Below are 10095 nucleotides of genomic sequence, written 5' to 3' on the forward strand. Positions count from 1 at the left end.
AAAAAAAAAAAAAAAAAAAAAAAAAAAAGGAATTACATTTTGTTTGGGGTGGAGGGTATATGCCTGTATATAAGTATTATTATTTAAAAACATATACTGTGTACAGGTCAAAGTCTATTGGTGGAAATTTATATGTGAGGACTTGTCCCCGTAGCAGCAAAATATAGTAGCATAAGACTGGAATATGGGATCTCACAGTTAAGAATTATCTTACATTTATAAAACACTAGTTTACTATAATAACTTATCCTACTAATGAGATAAATATTATGGTCTTTATTTGAAAAATGAGGAACACTGAGGCTCAGAGAAGATTAAAAGACTTGCCTGAGGTTACAGAGTTTTTAAGTGCCATGGTCCAAATCACATCTTCTCACTCAAAGTCCAGATCACTTTCCAATACACCACAATGAAATACAACAATATGGAAAAAATAATCCTTAAGATTCAATTTCCATTTGTACAGTATTATTACAAGATTTAGCACTATGTTCTTTATCTACACAAGATAGGGGAACAGCAATGGTGCCTTTATAGCACTGCAGTTTTTCTCTGAATCACCTCTAAATCTCTGGGCCTTTATGTCATTCTTCGAAGCTGGGACAACCAGTGAAAGTCTTGTCAATGATATGCACTGTGGGCTGGTCACCTCACAATTTCTGTACCATTTTCTATCTGTACAGCTCATCTAAGATGTACAAATAATGTGATACTGCCCCATAATGGACATCCCGGGACTTTTTGCCTGGCTGTGCTTGGTTACCCTCATACTCTTCTCGATTTGTATGGATGCCTTTCATTTCTAGCTGCTATTCTGTGATTTCCCTTACTGAATATCATTTCAGATTTTATTTTTTTTTTTTTGATTCATCATCTCTCAACATAACTAAGGACACTGTGAATTCTAAGTATCTTTTTAAGATAATGGAAGATACTTTGTGTCCACTGTAAGCTTAATTAATACATATTCTGTTTTTTACAGGATGCCAGCCATCTCAGAATCAGTTTGGGGTTGCAATAGCTACCCTTCAAGATCAGGTTTCTGGAATAACTATCTTTCCACACATGCCTTTAGTTGTTTGGAACAACCTGACAACTCCAGGGGATATAATTTGATGTGAATTCTGGAGTTGTGCAATGTGACAAACCAGTACATTTCATTTCACTTTACTACATTTGTATTTTAACAGTTCCTGTTGCATTTACTGGAAGTAGATAAAGAATAAAGTTTTTGAGAAAACAGACTCAATTAACAAGTATATGATGAGCACCTACTATGTGCATAGCACTTTAGAGATATACAAAAGGTTTTTGTCAAGTATCCTTCCCCAATTACCTTACAGTCTTTTTGAAGGAAAAGGACTTAAACACATGAAACAGCTAGGAATCAAAATGACAGAATAGAGAATGATTCATGTTATTTTCCTAAAGCAAAGACTTGACGTACCATAAATGTTTTTATAGAAGTCCTCTGAAGAAAATTTTTGCGAGTCACAGAGTGCCAGTGGAAAATATGGAGAAGTAAAGACTGATGTATCCCTAACAGCACTTTGCTCTTTTTAGAAAATGGGACAAGCACCAAAGGTAACTTTTATTTAATATACAAAATGAATTCAGTGCTATCACTGGAATAAAATTTCCTTTTCTTCTGAACTATGGCGCAGTTGGTAATTAGATCAAACTAATAATAATACTGATATTTCACTGGTCGTTTCAAGGGACTCTGGAGCCCAATTAAGTTTACCAAAAGGTTCAGGGAAAAGCTGTTCTTCACTCAACTGAATTATGCAAATATAAAATAAAGCTACTTAATCTTCAGTGTAAAGAAAAGCCCTGTTTAGAAAAAAGATTAAATATAAATGAATTTAAAATATTTATATCAGAATTAATGATGATGATAATGAGCATCAAACATTTATTGAGTAATTAAGACTACGTACTAGGCAATGTGCTAAGTGATTTACATGCGTTCTCTCATGTAATCCTTACAACACGTGAGTGAGGTACATATGATCATCTCCTTTAACAAATGGGAAAACCTAGGTTTAGAAAAGTTAAGTAACTTGCCCAAGGTCATATAGCTAGTAACAAGCACACTGGGGATTCAAATCAGGGAAGTTTGCTTATTGAAACTTCAAAGACAATCTGGGAGAATTGAGCAGCTGTATGAAACAGATTCATACTGTAGAATATACCATTAAGAATAAATTTGGGGGAAGAGTTAAGGAAATAGGATCAACATTTAAAATAGAAATTTATCAATTTAGCAGGTGTATATATATATCAACAAAGAAAACAGCAATTTTGAAGTTAGAGTGAAGTACTGAGAAAACGGTAAAGGGTATAAATGTTCAAGATTTTCCAAGGCTTAAGATTAAAATAAAAAAGATCACTTAATCCCATATATAAGGAATTATGGGTTGCAGATTAAACAGAATTCAAAATTGTGAGGAAAGAATGAAAAAAATTAAAGATAATTATGAACACAGTTCTGTGTTTCAGTGGCACAAAAGTTATAATTCACAAAAATTCAAAAGACATCAAGGGCTACAAAAGACAGAGGCATGACACTCAAGAAAGTACTTTGGCATTGAACCCAAAACCCTACGGCCAGAAGTGATTTTTAAAGTTGTTCGTGGTGTTATGTTCAAATGTGCATTTTCACTAAGGGATATATCTCAAGAGTCTTATCCCAAGTACAACTTTTATCTAAAGTAGGTAGAAGTGGCAGGTTTTCTTAAGAGCTTCTGTGAAGAAGAATGTGTCTATCCTTGCAGCTCATGTTTAATATGTACACATGTTAAAACTGGGAAAGTCAAGACTATAGTCTTGGTTGAGAAACTATTTTTCTCTACTGTTGTAGGCCAACTTCAATGTATTTCTGTCATGAGTGGTTGCTTTGGTTTCGCTCTTGGTCCCCAGGGTTTGTGATTCAATGTTGTAGGACCTAATGCTCTTTAAAAATGGACGTCTACAAATGTCTTTTCAGAAGTACTCAAGGCCATGAATTACCATCTGGAATATGTTTTGTGGGTTTTCCTCTTTCTAGAATGGTTTCCTGCATCTCATTCTAATTCCCTACAAACTGCCTTTATCTGATGATAAGCAATTTTTTTCAATCAAGCAATATAAATGCTGATGCCCAAGATGTTATTTAACAGTGTGAGCCTGTTCACAATCAACCAAGCTTCTCCTACAAGATAAGAAAAAGATAAAGATAATTTGTTTCCCATTGAATTATCAACATCTCACCTTTCAGCTAGTCCCAGAATTATTTTCTCATCCTCTTTCAGTCTTGACATCACCTTTGCTTTTTCTGCAGTGAACTAATTATATATATATATACATATATATATATATATAGTGAAGGCAAGCCAAATATGTATATTTCCCTGAACTGCCAGGATTTTAGAATTTAGTACAGGATTTATCCATATCTCTGTACTCCTTTTAGTAACACTTTCTCTTGATGTTTACTATCTACAAGAGAGATGATAAAATTTCTAAAACCAAAAGCTTATTTAGAAAAAAAATGTTATGGAATAAAAATAAGACCCAAAGAAATGTAGATCATTACAAAGGTAACTTTGGCATATATGCATGTGCTAGACTAATAAAAGAGAATAAAAAATTTTAATGAAAAACTGGAGTTTTGTTTTTTTTCCATAATGTTCTCCTATACTATATTTTGTTGGTTCAGAAGGATGGTATAAATGTAATCAAGGGAACATATATCCTACATAAATCTGACAAAGCAAAAGAATTTGAAAATCAATGATCATAGGAGAGATATCTATAAGTACTATAAGGATTTATGGAAGCCTGATGAACGATGCATCAGTAAATCCATGTTGAAAAACAGATGTAATGAAAGTCCTCAAAAGGGCTGAAAAGAAATGCCAGAAGGTTTTAACATAATATGAAAAGGTAATTAGACTAGAGGAATTATTTAAATTGGACAGCTGAATAGATGGATAACTAAGTCATGAAATTCAGATAAGACAGAATGAAATAATAGAAATCTCAGTAAAGATCTGAGGCAGGTACATGCTTACTTATTTTTGTATGAATGTGGCAAAATTAACCAATCAGGCTCTTCCTCTTAGAAAAGAAAGTTCACAAGTTATACTGAGAGAGTGAGACTGTAGGAGGCACAGAGAAGGCTGTGATTAGCTGAAGAAGAGGAGAGAGAAGAGTAAAAAGAAATGATTCAGTAGTTACAATGGTAGAAGAATTCAAGCCAAGAGATAACTGAGATATCTTGGGAGCATGGGATGGGAACAAGAGATTTATGTTGTTGTATGACTTATTTTCTGAACTTTTCCAACATCTATGAGATCTAGTCACGTGGCAACTAGTTTTTAGTTGTCTTCCTTGCTTTTCCAAATATCTTTATAATAACCTAATTGCCTCTTGGCTACTTTAACCTAAAATTGGCTAACAGAACAGTCTGTCTGTCTAGCTTGTTCAAATCAATATGGCAAATTCACACAACACCACAACAAATGGAGGAGCACTCTGAAGAGCTGCTGCAGCAGCCAGGAGCCTATCTTCCATTTCTATACACACTGCACGTTACACTGTTTAGCATGCCTGGTTTCCTAAATTTTTTGCTAGGCTCTTTGCTGCCAACTTCTTCTTACGGGTTTTTGTGTGAACTATGTCAAAATTCACATTCACAAACCCTCTTGGGCATGTTTTTTATCTTTGACTTCTTGCAAGAGATTTCATTTACATTTCCAGCCTCATGAAGCCATGTGAAGGCAAACCTATCCCTTGTTAGGCTGGTGGAACCTTGAAAAGAGAATGGGACTGGTTATACAGTAAGAACGTTCAAATGCCACATTCACACAGAAATAAGAAGACATGTACTCTGGCTCAGATATGCTTACAATGCATATCTAGGGTATTTTGAAAAGCTTCCCAGGTGATTTTTATGTCCAATCCTTGTTTTTTTTTTGTTTGTTTGTTTGTTTGTTTGTTTTTTCTTTTAAAAGCATTGGAGAACTATTATACTAAATGACAACTGAAAGTACAAACCTGAATTCTTGATATCATAAATCAAATGAAAAATTATTATGAGGAACTAGTAAAATCTGTTTTTTTCTCTACTTTCCCTGATTATTATATTGCTAAGTCAGAACAATCTAGACAGGGAATAACATTCTGGTGTGATTATATGCTCTGATATATAATAAAAACTGGAATTTGCCATTTACCTTCCTCCACTTCCTGACTGTCAACTAAATAGGGTTTAAGAATCTTACATTGTCTTTTATTATAGTTTATTTTTTTTATAAAAATAGAGACACAATCTTTTCCTTGACATATTTTAAGTGCTATGACTGTCAACTAAATAGGGTTTAAGAATCTTACATTGTCTTTTATTATAGTTTATTTTTTTTTATAAAAATAGAGACACAATCTTTTCCTTGACATATTTTAAGTGCTATAGATTGAAATGAATTAATTTTCAAGTGTTTTGGGCATCCTAGATAAAAGATTAAAATACACAGTATTTCTATTTTTCTTAATTTACAGATTGCATTATAGAATACACATAAGAAAAACCAGACAAATCATGCAGATTCTCAATCCTAGGGTAGGGGCAAAGAGAAAAAAAAATTTATCTTTCTTGGGTATTAATCTTATTTCACATTTTCAAAACCAAAATTGGCTGGTTATCTAATGTCAAGACTAAAACGAAGAAAGTGGAGACTTTGCTTGCCTTATTATTCTTGTGGCCCTCAGAACTGATGTTTTTAAAAATTTATTTACTTTGCAGGCAGGGTTAAAGGCAGATGATCCCACAACTCAGATCTGATACCCACATTTCTTCCACTCTCCTAGTATATTTATTTTTAATGGGTATAGGAAGAAGAGAACTGGAAATGTGCTTCTGCCCATATGAGAAAATAGAGGTGGGTGGAAGAGCCTCATTCTTCCATTATAATCCCATATCAGATCTTCCTTTTATGGCATTAGTTTTGTCCGCCAGATAAAGCTATATATTGTTGCCATGCTCTATCTAAAAACACTCTTAAAATGTCCACTATTTACACGTGCTAGAGACATAAGGTATGATGAGCTTTTTTTTTCTATCAACATATCACTGGTTCTACTATCTCAGGTGAAAGAGTCTTCAAAGGAAAAACATGGGGTAAGCTATAAGGACTCCCTAGAGAAAGTGAAATAGTAATTTCTTTAAGAAAAGCTGAAGGAGGAATATGTTCAAGAAGTGAACATATACCTAATTCATAAACTGAACAACTATAATCTGGCACATCTGCTGTAGTGTGCATTAGTGAAAGTTTTGTTCAATAATAACAATGTGGTCTCAGGATGAATTTTCAACATCTTTCCACCTCCAAATATGACAATATGTTTGTGAAAATCTTATGAGATATTCTTTATGGCAACTTCTAGTGACCAGAGATAAAATATTTTATCATTTAATTTTTACCTTTCAAGTTTGCTTTTCTTATTTGGAAAAGTTAAAATTTTCAGAAAGGTTGGTTAACAGACACAAAATCACAGCTAGATAGGAAAAATAAGTGCTAGAGGTCTACACTAGTGCTAGGCACTACAACAATTTTTTTTTTTTTTTGCAGCTGGTCTGTACAGGGATTGAACACTGGCCCTTGGTATTAAAAGCACCACACTCTAACCAGCTGAATTGTAACAATTTATTGTATGTGCTCAAATGCTCCCCCCATAAATGATAAATTTTTGTGATGATCAATATGCTAATTACCCTGATTTGATCATCACACACTGTATACACGTACTGAAATGTAAGTCTGTGCCCTATAAATATGTACAATACATGTCAATTAAAAAGAAATAGATAAATAAAAGATGATGCAAAGTTTATAAGAGAAAACAATCTTGCAAATGAAGTAAAAATCATGAAGAATGAAACCAAGGAAAGAACAACTTTGGATGAAGTCCATAAAGCTTAAAACTAATTTTGCTATACGTATATGTACATATATTATATAGAATAATATGTATGTATATCCCTAAAATGAAACTATACCCTGTTTGGGAACAAGGACTATGCCTTGCATCTTTCTATTATAGTCTACTATGCTGAACACATGGTAGGTGCTCAAAAACTTGCTTAACTGAATTTAAAATCACATGACAAATGAGTTAGCTACTTTACATTAATTCTTAATTATACATTAACCACTAAAATTCTGTTATTCTATTAGTTAAAAAATGAATACATTCACATTAGTATTTAGATATTACCTATAAGGATAGCCATGGTACTTGGAACGAAATATTGAAAGTAGAAAACTGAAGAAGAAGACCACCAGGCCTAATCCCACTAAGCAAATTACTAGAAAGAGACAGAAAATACCATTAGTGTCTGAAAACACGCAAATAACAACCCAAATGTTTATCTTTTTAAAATGCATTCAATTACAGTATACTTCCATTTAATAGTTCATGGCACATACAGGTACAACAAACCAGATAATCCACAATACACTGTATTCATTATTTTCCATATTCTTCTCAATGAAAATGTACTATTTGGGGCATGAAAATGACAAAATTGACTGATCTAAGTCTTCTGGTGCTTTTCGTCTCTTATAGATGTCCTACAAGTACCAAAATGCCCCAGAGGGATCAAAACAAAACAAAACAAGCGATAAACCACAAACAAGATTATCAGCCCCTACATTATGAAGAAGTGGCTATATTGGCAGGGATATTTGCATTATTAGAATGCTAAATATAATTTTATTCTTTTCAGACATTTACAAAGAAATATAATTTTAGGTTATTGGCTAGATTATTGTTTCAGTAAAAGCATGTTATTCAGAAATAGTTCATCCTAGTGTACAGAAGGCTAGGAACAAAAGCTTAGAGAGTAAGAAAATATGGTCTCAGTGAGACCCAATGGGAAGGAAACCCCCCTCAGTTGCAGGTAATAGTGTCAAAGAACTGTTGGTTGTTTTACAAAGGAACAGAGGGCATACGTTATAGTACAATGGGCCGTGGTCTAGGTTTTCAGTATTACTCTGTCCCAGGAAAGTTGACAATAAGGAAATCACTTTTTTATTTTTTCATTTCCTTTATATTATGGTTGGGAAAATTTTACTCTAAAGCAGGTGAGTAATAAAATATATTAGGTTTCTTCTGCATATATGTTACAAATATTTAATTAAACGACTCATTGCTATTATCAGTAAAATAAATCTAAACATGATTATAAAATTTAAATGATTAAAGATCTGAGCTAATTAAATCTAAGTATATCTAGGATAAAAAAAACAAATATACTGAAATAAATCAAATCTTATTTAAATATGTTCTATAAATAAGGAGAACTTAATCTCTTAAGAAATATCCACGTCTTTTAAGAATAAAATATTTGCACAATAATTATAGCCTTTCATTAGTTTGAGGGGATTCTAAAAAAAACCTGACAAATATCTGAATTAATTTTTATAAAAGAAAGAAAAAAGAGATTTAAAATGCTAAGGCAGAAGAAAACTAGGAAATTCAAATCCCTGTATGCTTCTATAGTGATAATATATGATTTAAAAATTTTTTTCTAGCATATACATGAATCCAGGTTTAATTACAATCCTGAAAATCATGGAGTAGTTAAGGGATAGCAATATTCTAAATACAGTGTACAAATCTGTCCATTTTCATTCAATTCTGCAGGAATATCATTTCCTAAATTTTGAGTACAAATTGTGAAACATCATAAGCATTTAATAGCATCCAATTGCAGCCTCTGTGACACTTAATTTCAGACAATATTCATGCAGTTGAACTTCAAATGAATATTGGCAGAAAATAAAGCAAGAAATGGGTTTTCAAATATGACAAAATGAAAAACACCTTTTCAAAAAAAATTATAGAATACCTAAGTATGACAGACACCAGGCTCTAGATATAGCATATTAATAACTTTGCTTACAAAAATCTTACTAAACCTAGAATTGATTACACAATGCTTTAAGTTTATACCTTTCCAAATGCGGTATTTATTAAACACTTCTTCCTTTCCTTTATATCTCCTTTTATATTTTTTAGAAGAGGAATAAAGCTCTTTTTCTACTCCCTGTGCTGTTTTCAGTAGCCTCACTAGGTTGTGCTCAATGGGAAATGAGGTTCAAAATAAGCGATCAAGTAAAATGGAATATATGTACTTGATTCTGTGTGGTAGAACAGACTAATGCTACTCAACTACTTATGTATGGGGAAGGGAGAGTGATTGAGTGTTTTGAGGGATTAGTATAGTTATCTCCATAAGAGATAACACACCTGTAAGAAGAAAATGCCATAATGAGACAGAAGTATTCTGACCTGGGCAATTTAATAATCATTGTAGTACCATATCAAAAATAGAAATCACATCAGAATCAAAAAGGAATAATTTAAAAATATATTTCCCAGCTCTCTCTCTCTCACATACACAACATGCATATACACACATAAGCACGTGAATATAAAATTTAGGAATGGGTGGAATTGGAGTTGTTATAGAAACATCAACCAAAAGGGAAGTTAAAAGCGGTGATTTTATAAACTCAGTATCATAAATGTTGTGAGATTAAAAAATTTGCTACATATTTCTTATTATTACTTACCTTAATATGGAAGGATATATGATAAATATATAATCACATTAAGCATGATTTGTCAATCAAAAGAGCATCACATTGTTCATTCAGAAGATTTATCATAAAATGCTATTCAACAGGGCTTAGCTAAACAATGCACTCAATTTCTTCTGTAGTTTCTTTCAACAGTGTATAGACAGCATCATAGGAAAACAGAAGGCAATCTAAACTGTATATTATATCCCACACATTTTAACACGTAAGACTTCTAAGTATTCAGAAATCACTATGATTCATGTCACACTACTTAAAAATCCCAAAAAGATGGGCCAGCCTGGTGGCGCACTGGAGAGTGCGTTGCTTGGGAGTGCAGCGGCGCTCTCACCGAGGGTTCAGATCCCATGTGGAGACCAGTTCCCGCTCACTGGCTGGGCGCGGTGTGGGCGCAACACCAAGGGTTGCGATCCCGTTGCCGGTCCCCGGTACGGGCGCAACACCGAGG

At 33.1% G+C, this 10095-nt stretch overlaps 1 protein-coding gene across 1 annotated transcript in view; it reads right to left on the reverse strand.

Annotated features, from left to right (window-relative positions):
• TUSC3 (tumor suppressor candidate 3) overlaps positions 1–10095 on the reverse strand; it is a 313374-nt gene that overhangs the window by 7848 nt on the left and 295431 nt on the right. The window contains exons 11-12 of the mRNA XM_008574162.1: positions 7258–7348; positions 328–392 (exon numbers count right to left, since the gene is read on the reverse strand). Of these exons, the coding sequence (XP_008572384.1) occupies positions 374–392; positions 7258–7348 (110 nt within the window). The 3' untranslated portion in view covers positions 328–373. The remainder of the gene's footprint in view (positions 1–327; positions 393–7257; positions 7349–10095) is intronic.

The sequence above is a fragment of the Galeopterus variegatus genome, unplaced genomic scaffold, assembly GCF_000696425.1.
Source record: "Galeopterus variegatus unplaced genomic scaffold, G_variegatus-3.0.2 Scaffold1004, whole genome shotgun sequence".
NCBI classification, from domain to species: Eukaryota; Metazoa; Chordata; class Mammalia; order Dermoptera; family Cynocephalidae; genus Galeopterus; species Galeopterus variegatus.